General features: G+C 38.2%; 1 protein-coding gene across 2 annotated transcripts; it reads right to left on the bottom strand.

The window, feature by feature from the left end:
* Window positions 1–696: 696 nt before the first annotated feature.
* On the bottom strand, window positions 697–19,884 carry capn3a (calpain 3a, (p94)). 2 transcript variants are annotated; one of them, XM_056245509.1, is made up of 21 exons: window positions 19,510–19,884; window positions 17,464–17,533; window positions 16,963–17,081; window positions 16,740–16,873; window positions 15,043–15,211; window positions 14,059–14,142; window positions 13,879–13,973; window positions 12,936–13,013; window positions 12,554–12,714; window positions 11,515–11,684; window positions 11,374–11,385; window positions 10,985–11,193; window positions 5,853–5,889; window positions 4,573–4,686; window positions 4,381–4,438; window positions 4,238–4,302; window positions 3,519–3,587; window positions 2,299–2,377; window positions 2,061–2,177; window positions 1,094–1,152; window positions 697–956 (listed from the first exon to the last, which is right to left on the bottom strand). In XM_056245509.1, exons 1-21 carry the CDS (start codon window positions 19,759–19,761, stop codon window positions 930–932), a joined length of 2,178 nt encoding a protein of 725 aa, XP_056101484.1. In that variant the 5' UTR covers window positions 19,762–19,884; the 3' UTR covers window positions 697–929. The 2 variants fall into 2 exon arrangements, with proteins under 2 accessions (XP_056101484.1, XP_056101485.1); XM_056245510.1 differs by having other exon boundaries at window positions 4,609–4,686.
* Between the last annotated feature and the right edge of the window lie 163 nt (window positions 19,885–20,047).

Below are 20,047 nucleotides of genomic sequence, written 5' to 3'. Positions count from 1 at the left end.
AAATGGGAACAAAATGAGAAGCTGGGATGCATGTAAGAGTACATCTGGGTAAATATGGAAAGACATTCTTTAAGAAAGCTGAATTAGAGAGAGTGGTAGTATTATGAAAAGAGTTTGTGTCAGATGCCACAGAGCAAGAAGAATATTAGAAGAGAAAAAAATAATACTAATGCAAACATCAAGATGAGACTTTGTTGGCGTATCCAAAAAGTTTGTTTTTGTAGTCTGAACTCACATGAAACCCAATGTTTACAAACATGATCCGAACCACATCCAAATGTGGTGTGAAATCGGAATCAAATCTGGATTGTGTTTCAGTGTGAATGGTCAAATTGAATTTCATTCGTAAAGTACTCTCTATTCAATACCCCAAATTGTCATGAATTATATATCCGAATCTACTTGTTCTTTTCTGAATCTAGTGTTATAGTTTTATGTTAGATAATCCGTTATATATATCCATCAGCATATGGCAAAGAGAAATCTCAGCGTCATGTAAATTAGCATATTTTGAGGCTAGTTGAGGTAAAAGAGAAATGCTGTCTGTAGCACCAGTGTAGACAAACTGAATGTTCATGTGAAAAGAATGATGACTTTGAGGAACCAATTACAACAGAAAACCAGAAATCATGCTAAAAATGACACAATGACGTGCCTCAAAAGTCGCGTGTGCGTTGCAACGCCCCTGAAAACGTTTCCTCCGCAGTCTGACTAAAAAAGTGACATCGGTCTATAACACTATTACTCATTTCACCCATCATGGCAATCCCTAATAAAATTGAAGTAATCGTGTAAAGTTTCTCGAGCTGGTGTTCGATGTGGGCTGAGGTACAGAGAAAGAGGTAACAGTAGTCTGGCACATTGAGTGTTGAGGTAAAAGCTGGTAGTTCTGGTCCTTGCCGAGTCTGGGCTCGCCTGGATCCGTAGGTCTAGGCATACATGGTTAGCTGGAGCCACTGGAGAAATTGAAATAGCGGTTTAACATTTTGTAATCGGCTAACCTACAGCTTTAAAAGGAAGGCTTTTGGCGTTTGAAGCTTAGGACTCGGACGTGATGCTACACATTATTACATTATATCTTAAGATCACTCACCTCCAGTACATTAAGTCTGATGGTGCCGTCTCCACCTCGATCAAAGGCCTGGAACGCTCCTACAAAGAGAACGGGTTCACTTCAGACATGATTATTAGCATACACAAGCCCCAAATCAATTGGTACTCAAGTTTAAATGAAATATTTGAACTAAAATGGTACGTATTGTGTTGTTGGATCATTTTCAGGAAGCGGCTCTGTATGTGTTGTTCCCCATGATGACTTGCTGATGTTTTGACTGGATATTGAACTTAGTCATCTTATTTAGATAACTTTTAGTGCTTAAAATTTTTTGAAAAATTCTACCATAACTGCATTGCACTAATCCATTCTCTCATTTAATCATGGCCACGACTGAACAAATAACCAGGGAATTAATTAGTACAGTGTGGTGACTACTGAACTAAAACGAGAGAACGAATTTATAAAATGTGGCCACAAATGAAAGTTGTGGGACTTTTTTTAATAGTCTTTCTGACATCATATTTAATAGAGACTTTTATTATTATTTCATTGTTTAAACTTAAATTGGCCTCATCAAGCTTAATAGTTCAACTCTGCAATGAGGGAGGGAAAAGTCAGTGATCAGTCAGCAATTTTTTACAGAAAAGAAATATAGTTCTTGGCATAAGCCACGAGAATATCGACTGCAGGAAATGTTTTGATGATATTTGTCTGCTAAGGCTATAATTTAGTACTGACTTTCAGTCCCAAGGCATTTTGAATATAACAGGGTTGACAAAATGAATGTTTTGTTGTTTTTAAAGCATGATTTATTACAAGGCATGATGAAACTGTATATAATTCCAAACTTACTATGACAAACTTAATATATTGTAGAAGCAAAATAATGTAAGGTATTGTTTAACATAAAAAGTGACCAGCTTAAATGGCACCACTTCCTGATAGACACTGTATACTATTATTTGCCAGTGAAAAAGTGTTTGCAGTTAATTTAGCAACTTACTGAACATCCCCTCCAGTCGTACAAGACAGCTGACAAAACTGTCAAAGTCGACGTTCATGTTATCATTGGCGTAGCGCATGGTGACGATGTCATACAGCTGGTTATTCAGACGGAACCCTGAGTGGCAAACAAGACACGTGACTGTACAGTGACAAGTCCATTAGTGTTAGTCTAGACAAATGTTCTTCAACAGGAGAACAGATCCACTTACAGTAGAAATGCATGAAAACCTTCTAACCTGCATCATTGATGGCGTTTCTCATCTCATAGCTGCTGATAGTGCCAATATGATCAAAGTCATAGCGCTTAAAGATTCCCTGCAGACAAAATTCATAAAGTCAATGTGTGCAGCAATCTTTTTTATACACTCACCCGCCACTTTATTAGGTACACCATGCTAGTACCGGGTTGGACCCCTTTTGCCTTCAGAACTGCCTTAATTCTTCATGGCACAGATTCAACAAGGTGCTGGAAACATTCCTCAGATTTTGGTCCATATTGACATGAGAGAATCACACAGTTGCTGCAGATTTGTCGGCTGTACATCCATGATGCGAATCTCCCGTTCCTCCACATCCCAAAGATGCTCTATTGGATTGAGATCTGGTGACTGTGGAGGCCGTTTGAGTTTAGTGAACTCATCGACGTGGCGTTTAAACGATGCTCAATTGGCCCAAAATGTGGCAAGAAAATATCCCTTACACCATTACAGCAGCACCAGCCTGAACCATTGATACAAGGCAGGATGCATCCATGCTTTCAAGTTGTTTACCCCAAATTCTGACCCTATCATCTGACTGTTGCTGCAGAAATCAAGATTCATCAGACCAGGCAATGTTTTTCCAACCTTCTATTGTTCAATTTTGGTGAGCTTGTGTAAATTGTAGCCTCAGTTTCCCGTTCTTATCTGACAGGAGTGTGTCTTCTGCTGCTGTTGCTCTTCTGCTTCAAGGCTGGACGTGTTGTGTGTTCAGAGATTGTTGTGTGTTCAGAGATGCTCTTCTGCAGAACTCAGTTGTAGCGAGTGTTTATTTGAGTTACTGTTGCCTTTCTATCAGCTGAACCAGTTTGATTATTCTCCTCATCAACAAGACATTTTCACCCACAGAACTGCCGTTCACTGGATATTTCCTCTTTTTCTGATCATTCTCTGTAAACCCTAGAGATGGTTACGTGTGAAAATCCCAGTAGATGATCAGTTTCTGAAATACTCAGATCAGCTCGTCTGGCACCAACAACCATGCCACATTCAAACTCACTTAAATCCCCTTTCTTCCCCATTCTGATGCTCAGTTTGAACTTCAGCGGATCATCTTGACCATTTCTACATGCCTAAATGCATTGAGTTGCTGCCATGTGATTGGCTTATTAGATATATAGGCATAAATGAGCAGTTGAACAGGTGTATCTAATAAAGTGGCCGGTGAGTGTGTGTATGGGGAAAGAATGAGGACAAACCTGCCACTGTTTGATTTTGTTCCACAAGTGTCTAAACTCTTGTAGATTAAGTCTTCCTGTTCCATCCATCTGTGCGATAAGGATTAAGAAAACTTTGCTTGCAATATTCTACACTATCACCTCTGCTTTAAAATAAAATCTAATGTAATTCTAACAACGAAACTAGTGATTATGCCTAAATTGAAAAGTCAATTAAATTTTTAAGAATATAAATTCCTAACTTAATGTTACAATGCTGAAATGTAGTATGCTATGCTTTCGTTTATCAATAATAATGAAAAATTACACCCATAACAAGGCTGTAACCCTATTAACTGGTGGAAACAACTGACATGAGAAAACGGTTTTGGATAAATACCTCAGAATGGATTTACCATTACCAGGATTATGCTAACATAACAATATTTGGTAACAAGTTAGTTTAGTGTCCAATTCTCACTTTTAACTAGTTGCTCATTAGCATGGGCATTACTAGCATAGTTGCTGTTTATTAGTACTTATAAAGCACATATTAATGCTTTATTCTGCATGACTATATTCTACATCCCTTAATCCTACCCAATTCCTAAACTTAACAACCTTACTAACTATTAATAAGCAGTAATTAGGAGTTTATTTACGCAAAAGTCGTAGTTAACAGAGAGAATTGGACCCTAATGTAAAGTGTGACCCAATATTTTAGCTTGATAGCACCTTGAAAACAGACATACAAAGGATACATCCATGAGGGCGATCATGCTTCTACAGTTCTCTCGACTGAAGCACTCAGCGTGTATGTCTTTGTCTGTAAATAGCAGATAGTTTCTTGAAGACAGTATACAGAAAAACCATAACCCAGAAACAAGTATTCAAAGATACGTACATTTAGACACCACCTTGTTCAATACATCTTTGAGTTCATTGGCTGAGATCTCCATTTGCTGCAAGATATAAGAATAAACAGAAAGCCAGGTGTGGTGTTTATTACGGCAAAGTAAAACAGTATTGATATTGTAATTACCATTGTTACCACTGGCATGGCCAATTACCAGTCCCACCCCACCTCCATACTCACACTCCCCCCAGCGCTCAGTGGCTCCCCAGTACTCACGTCCCCCGCGATCTGCTGGAAAATGGACAGGAACTGCTGGTCCTCCTCACTCTCTTCCCCAGTTGAAGCTGGAGCCGGCTGATCAGACATGGTAGTTGTAAATTACACATGTCAGAACTGAATTTATTCTCTCATTTTCATTGTGTGAGTAGCTAAAGAATCTGATCACTTTTAGAGAAAAAAAGATTTTACGCCTCTACATGGCTGTTCACACCAAGAATGATTACTATAAATATATTTATATTAGCATCCACCAACGGATGATATCATTCTGTTTATTATAAGTAAGCGCTGCAGTTGTGTGGATTCTGATTGTTTGTCAATGTTTTTATTATTCATCAGTTAGAAAGAAAAACACTATCGTAGTTAACGACACATTGTGGTGTGGACTCTACTGTTCTTTTACATTTATAATGATTTTTAAAAGTATATCTGTAGCATTATCGTTATACTTAGTGTCATTGGTGTGAACGGGCCGCCCTTCAAAATAACAGTCAAATAAAATATTGAGAAATAAGAGAATAAACTGAAACCTTTGAAATATTTATATTTATTTAAAATGCTTGCATGTGTGAAATCCCATAGCCAATGGGTTGCAACATATTTCTGAGTGTTATTTATTGTGTTACTTTATAGTTGCTAAAGTGTTCTGGGTTGTTGTAAGAGAATAGTAAGTTGGTTGAAAGAGTCCATCCCGAGTCTGATATTCTGAGGCAAGATCCACAAAACTTATTTCAAAAAAGGAGATTTTTTTTTAGAATTTTTTTTTTTTAGATGTGCAATTCTTCTTAAGAAGTTCTGAAATATTTGAAGAATTTAAGAACAATATGACAAGCTTTGGTGTTATCTCATATGGCAGATCTTGCCGAAGATGCGTTTTTGTAGAATTTCGATTCGACGTAATGCATAATCGTAATGCGTAATGCAAGATTTTTAAGAAAGAAAAAAGTTAAGAATGTTTTTGGGAATACAAAATATTCATGACTTTATTTGTAAGTGAGAAAATAAGAAAATATCAGTTAAGAACTTCATTCTTAAGAATGTCTTGTCTCTAGATGTCAAGTCTCTCCTTCTAGTTCAGTCTATGGGATTTTATCCATTTTTACAACAGTTGTTGTAATATCTGCCTTCAATACTTTCAGCCGAGTCCAGTACTTATGGTTAGTGGTTTGGTACTATTTGAAATAAAGTAACGTCTTAGCTGAACTTAGATTTCAATCAATTCTAAATGATCAAGAACTTACCACTGGATGATCAGCTTCAATCCTGTTCTCTATCTCCCTGAGAAGAAACCAACAAACAATTGTCACCAAAGTAGACAGCACAAGACATCAAAGATCTTTTGGGGAGTCTTTGTTTTTTACATATAGTATGTCTTTTCTGTCTTTAGAGCCCCTTTTGATAAATAGTCAAATGAGCACTTTTCTCTGGATACATCAGCCATATAAACATATGTGCCTTTTTTCTGTGATAACTGATTAGGAGTTACTCATACTTACCATGTGTAAATAATCTTTAAAGTATGATTACCTTAAAATATTATTAATGATAAATGTTAAAGTTAATTCTCTGCATGTTTAAATTTTTTTGAAAAGTTTGATTAATGGTTACAGAGATTATCACTGGGCCAGTGATTAATTTACATTTAGGCCACAGCAAGAAATGTAACCCAGGTTCCCTGAAGAGGGAATGAGACGCTGCGTCGAGACGCTGTGAGAACGCCCCTGCGTGATTGCGTTGTGTGGCACGTGTATAATCAGTCCAATGGTGTGACGAGACGTCATAGGCGGGAGATGTCATAGACCAGGGAACTATAAAGCACACCTGAAAACAGACCGCGTTAGCTTCTGATAGACCGAAGCAAGTCGATCACAGGCATGCAGGGAGTATGGCAGGGCGATGCAGCGTCTTGTTCCCTCTTCAGGGAACCAGGGTTACATACGTAACCTTACACGTTCCCTTTGAAGGGAACTCGAGCTGCGTCGAGACGCTGTGGGAACACTATACCCACGACGCCATAATAGCAAATGCCTGTTCTGTGTGAAGTTATTGCGCACACTAAGAAGCAAGCACCCTAGAGCCTGGAGTGGAGCCTAGAACCAAGTCGTAATATCTAACAAATGTATGCGGTGAGGAACAGCCTGCCGCATCACAGATGTCATAAAGGTAAACCCTCAATAATAAAGCTTTTGAGGCAGCCATGCTCCTTGTAGAGTGGGCCCGGACAGCCAAAGGTGAAGGCTGACCAGCCGCTTCATAAGCAAGATTACGCAACATTAGTAGGGACCTTAGGAATATAACCCGGCCTAGGGTGAAGAAAGGCTTACACCATACCAGGTGCAAATTATAGACACGAAGGAGTAACCGACAATGCTTGCAAATCTCCAATTCTCTTGATAGAAGAAATAGCAAGAAGAAATAAAGTTTTTAGTGTAAAGGTGATGATACACAGGGCAACTTTTAGAGCAATGTTGCTGGGCAATCTTGCCGAACTATTGTTGCTTTGGCACTTTCCCATTGAAAACGGGCAATACATTTATATCTGGATAATTTAGATCGGTCGTGGGCCCTGTGTCTCATCTTGTTGCCCGTTGACGGCAACATTGCCCAGCAACATTGCCCAAAAAGTTGCCCTGTGTATCATCACCTTAAGGGACTTTTCTGAAACCTCTTCAATGAGCTCGAAGGGAGCAAAAGCTAGCCCTTCCAATACAACGGCCAAATCCCAAGCCGGTGCTCTAGAGCGCAGTGCAGGCCTCAGCCTCAGGGTGCCACGAAGAAAACGAGAAATAAGAGGATCTTTCCCCAATGTTGCACCACCCAGAGGAGTGTAGTAAGCAGATATAGCTGCCACATAGACCTTTAAGTTGGAAGGAGATAACCCCGCATGGAAACGTTCTTCCAGATAATTAAGTACTGTAACAACAGGGCAGTTAACAGGATCCAGTTGCCGTTCTCCGCACCAAGCAGAGAACTGTTTCCATTTCAGTGCATAGTCTTTTCGTGGAGGGAGCTCTGGATTGGTGTATGGTCTCCACGACCTCGGCCGAGAGACCTGATTCTATGAGCTGGGCCCCCTCAGGGGCCAAGCCCACAGTTTCCACAACTCCGGGCGAGGGTGATAAATTGGGCCCCCTGCTTGGGACAATAGGTCTCTCCTGATTTGAATCTCCATATCCTCTCCAGAACTCCCGGAAGCATGGATATTGGAGGAAAAGCGTACAGGTGTAGCCTTGGCCACACCTGAACCATTGCATTCAGCCCGAGAGGAGCTGGGTGCGTGAGAGAGAATCACATGGGACACATGCGTTGTATCTGATGATGCGAAAAAGTCGGCTTGAGCTTGACCGAAATTCTCCCAAAGGAGCTTTACCACCTCGGGGTGAAGTCTCCATTCCCCGGGCCTCAGTCCCTGCCTCGACAGGATATCCGCTCCCTGATTTAGATGCACCGGAATATATACTGCCCTGAGAAACAGTAATTTTCCTTGGGCCCAAAGGAGGATCTGATGAGCCAGTTTGCATAGGTGACGTGACCTCAGACCCCCTGATGGTTGCGGACAAGCACATGGTGACCTCTCAGGTCTGGCAGGAAGTGCTTGAGAGCTCGAAACACCGCCATAATTTCTAACCGATTTATGTGCCAAGAAAGAAGATGGTCCTGCCATAGACTTTTTGCCGAGCGACCACTCATGATCACCCCCCAACCTGTGAGGGAAGCATCCGTCGTCAGCGTTACGCGACGACAAGAAGCCCCCAGCACTGGGCCTTGGGCGAGGAACCAAGGATTGTCCCACATGACTAAGGCACGTAGGCATCACCGCGTGACCTTGATCATGCGAAACGGATTTCCCCTCGGAGAAAACCCCTTGGTCCTGAGCCACCACTGCAGGGGTCTCATGTACAGGAGGCCAAAAGTTAATACATTGGATGCAGCTGCCATGAGACCTAACAGTCTCTAAAACTGTTTCACAGTGAGTGACTGGCCTAGTGACTGATGAAACGAGGGCAGGGAACAACACACCGCTTAAAAATCTTGCTTGCTCGCCATTTATGTAAATATATATATATATAACTGTGTAAATATTGTGCTTGCAATGACAGACAACACCAAATAGACAGAGACAGTATACAGAGAGCGTTTGCTGAAGGCACAGAAGCTAACGCGGTCTGTTTTCAGGTGTGCCTTAAAGTTTCCTGGTCTATGACGTCTCGTCACACCAGTGGATTGATTATATACGTGCTTGAGGACGCAATCATGCAGGGGCGTTCCCACAGCGTCTCGACGCAGCTCAAGTTCCCTTGAAAGGGAACTGGAAATCATAACATGATCCTTATTAAAATACTGTGAATCCTTGTAATCAGGGCTTGACCTGCAGCATCATCAGTATTCCTTGGAGACCTTCATCAATCCTTCGTGTATCCATGTCTTCCTTGTAGCTGAAGTTTAATTGTGCGGCAAGACTGGGTCAGAACTGAAAGGGAATGTTTACCGGAGGGTCCCAAAATGTGCTGTTGCTTGTCCTAAAAAAGATTCCATTACAGCCTCGAACTGGGGCCGATTTCTTCCAGCTCTACAAATCAAATTGTCATTAAATTTTTGTCCTTGTGGTTTTCCCAATCGTTTCCCATCCCTTCTGTAAAGTGAACTACTATGAAACTACCTTGGTATTCTTGTGATAATATAACCATGATCCTATTCCTACAACACCATAGTCTTTGTACATAAAATATATTTTGGTGAGGATTTAAAGCGCCCTTTTGCACCCACTGACATGAGTATTAACTTCTGTAACAGCTGCTTTCCAGCCAAATGTTTCAGAAGTTCTTCACCTATGACACAATTTAACGTAACAGAGTACTTACAAACAACTACAAAAACACCAGAAAAATTAGGATGTCATATCAGCGTTAGAGAGTTAATTTTTACGGAGCCCCATACATGACAAAGAAAAATATAGATAATGTGGTGTTAATTAATTCCCAAAATTTGTTAACTAAATTAATCATTGCCATAATTTAAAGGTACACAATGTAACTTCTTTTTTTTCTTTTTTTTTAACTTAATTTAAATAATGAGTCAATAGATCATCAATCCTTCTTCCAAAACTTGTTTTTATTCATTATGGTAATCCTTATTATAAGAGTCTATATTTTAGATGGGTGGTTTTCGCTGGAAATTACGTACATAAGTAACTCGCCTGTGCGCGTCTCATCATATCCGTAAATAGAGAAAAGTTGCTCTGGCTACTTTGACGCGTGTATGATATGGGAGTGGCAGACGTTAGTTGTTGTCACGAGTGAGAAAGGTTGACATGGAGCAGCTAAATCACAAAACACTGGAGAATCACCTGTTCAAAAAAAACAGAACAGAGGAGATTCTGCTGGCAAAAAGAGATTGTGACAGAGCTCGTAATAAAACAAGAATCAACATTAACTTGGCTTTTAGGGATGGCAAGAACTGAGGGATGTAGATGCCATTTTTTATTACTCAACAGGTGAGTAAAGTATTTTATTGAACAGATAAATTGCCATATGTAGCTCTAACAGAGTTGATTGTAAAGCATTATCTATTGTGAAGGGTCATTTCATTATGGCTGTTGTAGCGCTGTGCTAGAATTTATTTTCAAGGAAATATTTTGTCTATTAAAGGTTAGAGCTACAGTAATATCTTCAGCTAGTCAGTACAACATTTAATTAGTACAACATAGGAACGAATTAAGTCATGGGTGGAAACTTTTCATTCGTGCTTACAATCTATTTTCCCCCTCTCATGTCATGTGCGGAGCTCCGTAATTTTTTTCTCATAATACAAAAGTAATTTTCTTAGGGGCCATTCAAAACAAATGAGTTTTTGTCTTTAAAAATGTGAGACACAGGGCAGTGAAATTGAAAAAAACCCAAAATGTGTTTCTCTGAGAGAAGCATTTCTAAAACGTGTCATGTGTGCAATGCTGTAAAAGACACGAGACGGCAGCGCAAATTGTAAAAAAATTGCCCGTCTAGCACATTTATATAAAAAACAATAATAAAGCTGCACAATGGAGTGAAAAACGGATTCTGTGTGAACAGGCCCTTAACCAGCATTTTTATTTTTTGAGTAAAAAAAAAATACATTTATTTAAGAACCAAAAAATATTAATATATATACATTTAATTTCCTTTTAATTAAATTAACTATTAGAAAAAAATATTATTTATTTAATTTAATTCAATTTATTTATCCTGTTTATGGATGTTCTGCTATATTTTCTGACAAAAATACTTAAGAAAATTATTATTTTTGCTTTTTGAGGATAAATTTACTCAGATATCATTGTACAATAATATAATAAAAAAAAAACACCAGCGCTCTCATCCCTTCTGCTCTTACTCACTCAGAGGTATTTCTCCTTTCAGAGAAGACACGGAGGATGAAATCGCCTTCCAGGTGGGGCTCGTATGTGGAGGGAACGATGACATACTCCCCTGGACTCAGGCGGAAACGCTGGGTCACCTCTCGCAGGTTAATGTACGCCCTGGAACGGGCCTTAGAGGAGTTAGACGTGAAGAACTCCTTCTGCATGTGCTGCTTGTTTCCGTGCATCTGACAGACAGAGAAACACAACAGCAGAAAAAAAGGGAATTTGATCAGAAACAATTACAAAGATGTTTATATTCCATCTATAAAACAACACTAGTTCTAAAAGAGCAAAGAAACTGCATGAACATGAGCATGATATACACAAGCCTTGGGTCCAAACATTGCATCTTCACATTTTCATACCTCCTTTGGCACCTATGGGCAAATAGAGAGAGTTAAAAGAGTGTTGGATTCACCATCAACCTGATCTTTATCACTATTTGCATGCTTTTGTATAATTTTAGTGATTTTCTCTCTGGAGATTAAATATAGTAGCATTGATACCTCATAGATGGAAAATCCAATAGTGAAGAGATTTGCACCCAACTTGCGTTCTCTACGTCTGTTTTTCTGCATTAGAGCAACAACAAAAGTGCATGCTACTTCATCATCCTCTGGGTCATCATCTTCCTCCAGAAGACGCAGACGGTATTGTGGATTTGTCCAGAATGTGTCTATAGGAAACCACACAAATAATATTAATGTTTACTTCGTTGAAGCAAATATTGTTTTTTTGCAAGACATTATTTTTCGGTTTTTTATATTTTGACCTGTGAAGCACTTTGTGATCCTTTTTATGTATGAAAGATACTATACAAAATAAATTAAAAATGAATATCATAACATTGTTGTTGTTTTAAAACCATATCTAAAGCTTTTTAAGAACTGTTTTTTAGAGACCCAGTTCAAATAATAAAAATTGACAAAAACAAGTTTTATAAAATTATTAACATTTATTACATTATACAGAGGTAATTTGAAAAGAAAATGCAATCAAAACTGTCCTCGCCAAATGGTATGATATAAACACCATAAAGTAAACATTATCAAAATTCATCACCAGTAGATGAAAGCAATCAATGTGGGCTATTCGGTGCAAACTGCTCTGAAAGCAAGAGCCTGTAGAATGCGCAACAGTGCCACGTTTTGACTCTAAAACATGCAGCTCTTATGTATTTCTGTCATGATTGGCATGGTAATGGATATGGCAATGTTAATGTATATGGTCTAGCTGGAATAGGTCTGCTACGCTGCTGCTGCAGAGCAAGTACAGAGACTTGCTACTGGGCAACCAATCAGCTGCGCTATGTACAGTATATGACGATGCAATCGCTACCAAATTGAGTTAAGGACCTATCAGCCTGCGCCATCTAGAGTTTCATCATAGTCTTTTGAAATTTAATTATCAGATTAAGTCATATCATGATTTGTCCCTAAATTGACTTTTTATGACCTGAAACTTGATAAAACAAAACTTTTTAAGGACCCATGGGCACCCCGTTTTTTTTTCTTTTTTTTTTCAGTTTATTAAAATCACACCCACCTGGATAATTCCTGCATCCTCCAGCAGAGCAGCCTCTTATCCAGCGTCCCTCATTAACAGACACCGTCCATTTGTGTAGCTTATCATCCTCCAGAGCATCAGGGGTCAGGTTGCAAATCTCTATTTTTGTGTAATTTTTCTTAAAATCCTCAAATGACATCCTATGGGTTGACGACAGTAATGTGAATAATTATCTTTGTGAATAAATATATGGACGTATTTTCATGGTCTTGGTTTTGTCATGGACTTGGGAGCTTTGGAGCTTCTTTTGGTCATGGTCTGGACTCAGACTCGAATGAGCTGGTCTCATCCACAACACTGTCTATATCAGTCTCATAATTCTTTATGAGGATATGTTTGCTTGTTGATTTTTTTTACTCACCAGAATTCTCCATCTTCAGCATTCTGATGCTGGAGTTTCTCTTTTTCAGCTTTAGAGATGGTTTCCCACTCTTTTGAACTGCAGAAAACAATAAACAATATTGTAATAGTTGTATAGTAATATACATTTTTTTAACCCTGTAAAGCCTGGAAAATTAAATGAAAGTCAGAAAAATTAAATCTTTCAAGTGGAACAGTTTTTATTTAAAAAAAAAGCTTTTTAAGCATCATATTTCATTTTTGATACTTTTTTTAAAGTATCATATTTCATATTTCATTTTTAAGTATCATATTTCAAAAATATGCAATTTGGTGCAGTTGCTGATAATTATATGGGCTAAAAGGAAGATAAAATTATGATAGCTTGTAAATCAATAAGATCTTTTTAACAGTATAGATGACTACTTACATAAAATACACACACACACATATATATATATATATATATATATATCAGTCTATATCTCCCAATAATATGTCTTAGTGAGATGATATTTGTACAGAGGTGTACATATAAACGTTCCTCAAAAGTCTCATGTATCATATTTCATACTTACGTTTTACATGATTTTTCAAAAAAATTATGTATGGATAATCAAGTAGACATAAGTAAAGCCAATCCAGTAAGTGTTCATCTTGAAATATTAACAATATTAAAGTTATTCTTACATTTACTTTAAACATATCTGTAAAGATTTCACAGCAAAAAGACACATGTATTACGATCTGACGGTGGACATTTTCAGAATGATACTAAAAGGCCTATTAATTGCTATAAAAGTATAAACTATCAATCAGACGACAGAAAACATGTAGGAGATTGTGTACTTAACTAGTTATTCAGCAAAGTTTTGATCATGTTAGAGGCCTTCGTATATCAAATATGATGTAAAAGGCTTTATAGGGTTAAACCAGTCTAAATTCAGATATAAGCAGATACTCACTTATCGCTCCAAGGTCCGTTCCATTCTACCTGACCCCAGGGGTTACGCAGACGCACCAGACATATTTTAGACTCCTTCTGCTGGGACTGTTTACACTGCAGACACAAAATATCACAATTATCATCAGAGGCTATCAGAGTTCAGTTAGAAACAAGAAATACAAAATAAGAGAATGTTTACCTCCTCTACAGCGGTAACAGAGTAGGCATGTCCCTTCACAAGACCTGTAGTGGTACGAGTTTCAAAGCGCGCTGGGACCAGGGACTGTGGGTAAAAATGTAATTGCTTCATGGTAGGATACTAGAATTTGGACCAAAAGTTACCATTGGTTTTATAAAAAAATATTTACTATCAAGAGTGTTGTAAAAAGGCCATTGTCGTGGAAATTTTAGGCTGAATGTTTGGCTGACCATGTTTTAACATTTGACCTTATTTGACATGCTAACACTCTGAAACAATGTACTAAGACGTTTTGTCCTTTGGATCAATGTATGTGTGTCTCTTGGAAGAAAACCCATGACTGTGTGTATAAATAACATAATTTGGGAAATGTTTAGACGTATTTAGACGTGCTAGCGTATAAGTTATACTAGTATAAGTTGGTCTTAGGGTTCCAAATCTAAGAGAGTTAGGTTTGAGGATAGAAAATCCATAACACCATATTATGCCCTTTTATGAAGTCTTGATTTTGTTTTTGGGGGCTACTAGAATAGGTTTTAATGTTTGATGTTTTAAAAACACATATTTGACATTGTTGTAGCACCTCACGTCACTTCCCAGTCCGTCATTAACGCTCTGTTTAGTTTTTGTCTCTATGAAACCCCTCCTTCTGAAAAGCAAAATGTGCTCTGATTGGTCGATTGAACCAGATTGGTTCAGAGTGGTTGGTCAACCGCTTCCAGGGCGTTTCAGAAACGGCACGCCCCTTTCATTACCGTGGTATTTATTATTTAAATGATTTAAATGAGGGATATTGTAACGTGTTTTTTTCAAGGAAGAAATCTCATGACTACAATCGAGGCGTTTCGGGGAGTTCAGATTCAGGGCTTACTGATAGAGAATAACTCCATTTGGAATGACTTTGTAACTTTGCAGACCTTTTTCATGCCCAAATAGCAACATTACACACTAAAGAAAGTTGAAAATGTCTTCTGCTTGACTCACATCAATGGAGCAGCCCATGAGGGAGCCTCTCGCCAGAGCTTTCTTCATGATCTTGAACAGCTGTTTAGGTGCCTCCTTCATCTCATAGAATTCAGTCACTCCACCGGTGAAGTCTTCCATTCCCTCTGCAGTGTTTCCACCCTTAAGAGCCTCATAGGAGCCATGAAGTCTGAACAGGAATACAAATAAATTACATTAAGAGAGCAGGTGCTGTGTGCACAAATGATAAAATGAATTCCTGCTGTACTTCAGTTACTGTATAGTTTCATTAGATACAATTAATTAGCTCAAAAAAGAAAGAAAAAAACAAAGAACAGTTCTGATCGTGCAAGGTAATGTTAGGGTCATTCTTAGGAAATTGTGCCATTTGTGTGTATATGTGTCCCCATCACTGATATCATTAGAGTGTTAGTAGAGTAGTAGACTGGTAGGGTTAGGGGTAGATAAAGTTGACATATAGTTTATGATTTATAGTTTACTTATAGTCAGTAGAATGTCTGTTGGAGGACCATCACAATAAAGACTTGGCAGATATTAAGCAGACAGTCCTACTTATACTCAAATGAGAGTTAGTTGACATGTAGTTGCAAAGTTACTTATATTGTAGTCAACAGAATGTTCAAAAGGGACCATCAAAATAAAGTGTTACCAATGTTGTTTTACAGCTGAACATCATCCAGTCTGCATGTCATCATTTATCACCATTTGTGAATGCAATATGTGATTTAATTTGTGTATAAATATGAATCTGAAATGGAATGTAACAAAAAATGTATTGAATAAAACATGCATTTAGTGATATAGACTTTTATTCACAAAAATAAGAGATATAAACTAAGAATTCTGAACGATCCACGTTCACACAGATCTGCGAAAAAGACTAAATATGCTGTATTATTCATGCCAGACCAGTAGTTGGCGATGTCACGTTGTAAAGAAACAGTACGCACATATAAAATGAACACATAATATGCATGTACATGACGTCACTGTTTTCAAAAATTCACGTTTTCGTTGACGATAACAGTGTTGGTTTCAAAGACTTGCACTAGAAAGTGTGTAAATGCCCCATTTGAAAAAATTCTGAATTCTGAGATATAAACGAAAACAATAGTCAAAATTCTGTGATAGAAACAGGCTTCCATAGTCTAGTGTATATTTACGTATTAAGGGGTCGATCACTTAGAATGTTTTCCATTCCACTGCACTACTTTTCCATTTTTTTTCCATGTAAAGACGGTCTATGCGGACATCTTTAACCGCTGCGCTCGTGTCTTTTGCAGAGTTTCGTGCATGACACGGCATTCTAAAAACACTGCACTCAAGTTAAAAGAAGTTCAACTTTTAATAAAACGCATTTTCGTCGTTCCACTGACCTTCGTCTCACGTTTTTAACAGCAAAAATGTGTTCTGTCTGAACGGCCATTAGTGGACTTAGTAATTTTTGCCCTGACCTTCAACCCTGTAACATTCAACCCCCCCAAAAAATGTATATATTACAGGGTTGACACAAAAATACTACAACGATTTACTTTGCGACCTCTAACTGTACAGTTTATTTAGGATTGGGGGTATGGACAATATAATACCTTAAATTGTCCTATGTCACATCCATAAAAAGATGCTCCAGCTTTTAAATATCAAGGACTGACCAACTCCAAAACAAAAGATGTAAATGTCAAGCACTTGATACTTACTTAGCATAAGCTTTTTCCAGAAGAGCACTCCAGAATTCATTCCTTTCAGCGGACTTGGTGAACACCAGCTGGTTGTTGAAGGTGGGAATGCGGTCATCAACAACAACATCCACCCAGTCACCATAACGCCAGAACTGAGTTGGAAAACAGACAGAGGGAGACACGGAAATCAGGCGTAATGAAGCTATGAATTCAAAAGCTATTTTGCTGAAAAGACACCGACCTGGAAATGGAAAATTCCAGCATAGCCTTCAGAGAAGCTCTGCTCTTGAGGTATAACACGATATAGCAGCTTGTCGTTCAGAGTCAGACATGCAATGGCAGCAAGCAACCAGCAGTCTCCTATAATACAAGAAATAATATTTCACAAAAACATTTTATATACTGCACATATAGACCTATTTGCAGCAAAACCTACACTGCTGATCTCAGCATTTTCAGATTGTCCAGGGGAACATGCCAGGTTGGTACTCTATGTATTAGCAACCTTTGTGTCTTTGGGCTCTTTTATTGCCCATATGGGGTCACAACAATAGGAAGCACTGCTAGTTGGATTCCCTTCCAACAGAGTAAACACAAAATGGAGGGGTCCCTGCTGGACTGTTGGCCTGTATATGGGGGCCAGAGAGAGGTACCCGTTGCTGCAATTAGACTCTAAACACACTCTCCAAATATTTTAGGGTAAACAGTCTGTAACATTATTGTGTTAAAGTGTTAATCTTACCCAGGTCTCCCTGGCAGATATCTGTCCTGCTAGCGTCTCCGACAATGAACTCTGGGTTTTCACATATCTCCTGCAGAACAAATGCAGAAAAGTGTTTGATCGTAACTCAGATTTGACACATACAGTAGTTTGAGAGATACAAAGACTGATATGATCAATCTCTGATGTTTGGGATGAATAGATGGATGGAGAGACTAGTTGTCACAAGGTTTTAAGCTCGAAGTATGGAAGCCTGTTTCCACCTCAGAGTAATAGTGTTCATAAATGCTCTCTTTTCTTGCAATTGTGACTACATCTTTCACTTGTAATTGTGACTATATCGCACTATGTGACTTTATTTCCTGCTTTTGCAACATTAATCTTACAATGTGACTATTTCTCGTAATTGCAGATTTATATCTCACATTTTGACCTTGCTTCTTGCAAGGGCGATTTTATAACTCACAATATAAGTATTTCTCACAATTGCGATTTTATATCTCACAAATTTACTTTATTTCTCCCATTTGTGGCTTTCTATTTTGCAATGTGACTATTTCTCTCAATTGTGACTTTATATCTCACAATGTGACTTAAGTCCTTGCAACTGACTTAATATCTCACATTGTGACTATCTCACAATATGACTATTTCTTGCAATTTAGACTTAATTTCTCACTATGTGACTTTAGTGTTCACAATTGTGACTTTATATCTCAGTGTGACTTATATCTGTGATTTTATATCTCACAAATTAACTTCTTTATTTTTTATATTACAGTGTGAGTATTTCGAATTGCAACTTTATATCTCACAATGTGACTTTAGTTCTCATAATTCTGACTTTATATCTCACAATGTGACTTTAGTTCTCATAATTCTGACTTTATATCTCACAATGTGACTAAAATATTCTTGTAATTCCGACTTTATCTCACAATGTGACTTTAGTTTTCACAACTGTGACTTTCTCAGTGTGACTTTATTTCTCCCAATTGCAACTGTATATCGAACAATGTGACTTTATTCCTCACAATTGTGACTATATATAACAATGTGATATATATTTCTAATTTTAAACTTAATCTCACAATTATGCGTTTCTTTTTTTACAATTTATTAAAACAAGCTTTTCCATAGAATTATCATGATATGAGTATTTTTTTATTAATCTCTGGTAGGTAATCCTGTTAATCTCAGGGGTAACCATTGACTGTCAAGTGAAATTTACTTGTAATTTTATTTACTACAATATCTGTTGGCCTAAACCAGAGTTTCCTGGGGGGTTCATGAGTTGATGAAAAGCTAATAATTATTAAATTGTAAAAATTTAGAGGGAAAAAAACAATCAAAATGAAAAATGAAAAACCTTATTCGTTTACCTCCATGTCATTTGACCATATGCCAACATCATGTGTTGTTAAATAACTGAAATATTAGCTTATAATCTCAGGGGGTACTTGAAGTAAAGTTTAGATCAAAGAGGTTCAGATGACACAAATGTTTAGGAATACTTGGTATAACAATGGGTTGAAATGTTAATGTTAATATGTACATTTCATGAATTGCTTTGTGCTTCATAATTAAATACCCTTCTTTAATATGCTATATGCATTGTGACAACTGACCCCACATAGTAAGAAAACTATCCTTGCTGTTGGGCCATCTAGTCATAAGAGTTCAAAGCATGTTCAATGAAGTGCATTTTTTTAGCATGGACAAATCAGAGAATTTGCTAAATAGCTTTTTATAGCCAATACTTTAATGACGGTGTCTATACCAGGCTTCTAAACACATGAAGAACAGTGACAACTAGCCCCAGTTTTCCCAACATGCCCTCTGCAATCATATCTTTTAGGTTCTTACTCCATCAGAGGCCGTTCTTGACCCATTTTGCCATCTGAGCATTATCATTTCCCATGAATGTGTGTATGTATAAGCAAATAAATCTATTTTTAAGGAAGTCCAATTAGTTGTCATTCCATCCATCCCATAAGCCATTTTGACATCCCACCCACAACGTCAGTCCCAGTCCACTTGAACCCACACAGGCCCTCTGCCTCCTACCTTGGGACGCTTCCAGACGATGTTCTTGACTTTGTTAGACTTGTGGCCCAGCTCTTTATAGCCAAGGGAGTCCACAGTGGCAGGGAAGGTTTCATCCTCAAAAAGGGTCTTTTTCTGGAGATACTCCTGCTTGAGGAGGTTGTAGTCCTGGTCGCTGAAACGGAGAGGTTTGCTCAGGGAGCCTTCGCCATCCCTTCTCTCTCTCTCCCGGATTAACCGGTCGCAAAAGAACCCAGACGGCGTGTAGGGCATCGTGTCTCACTGGGACAGTGTTTTTTTAGGGATTGAAAACACTGGCTTTTGCCACCACAACTTAAGTCTTACAAGCCAAAAATCCCTGGCATAAATTTAAACAGCTGACGTCTGATTGGCTCTCCTGCTAAATGACGCACCTTTCATGCGGTCAGGGAGTAGAAACCAGGGTTAGAAGAAAAAAACAACGTGTGAACAACACACTCCTTTTACGTGCACAAACACATACACACAAACACACCTGCATACATACACATGCATACACAAAATGCTACACTCTTCTCTT

The sequence above is a fragment of the Rhinichthys klamathensis genome, unplaced genomic scaffold (genome assembly GCF_029890125.1).
Source record: "Rhinichthys klamathensis goyatoka isolate OS25496 unplaced genomic scaffold, OSU_Roscu_1.1 h1tg000032l_1, whole genome shotgun sequence".
Lineage (NCBI taxonomy): Eukaryota > Metazoa > Chordata > Actinopteri > Cypriniformes > Leuciscidae > Rhinichthys > Rhinichthys klamathensis.
The sequence above is the reverse complement of the archived record's forward strand: the minus strand, read 5'-3'. Positions and strand labels throughout refer to the sequence as shown.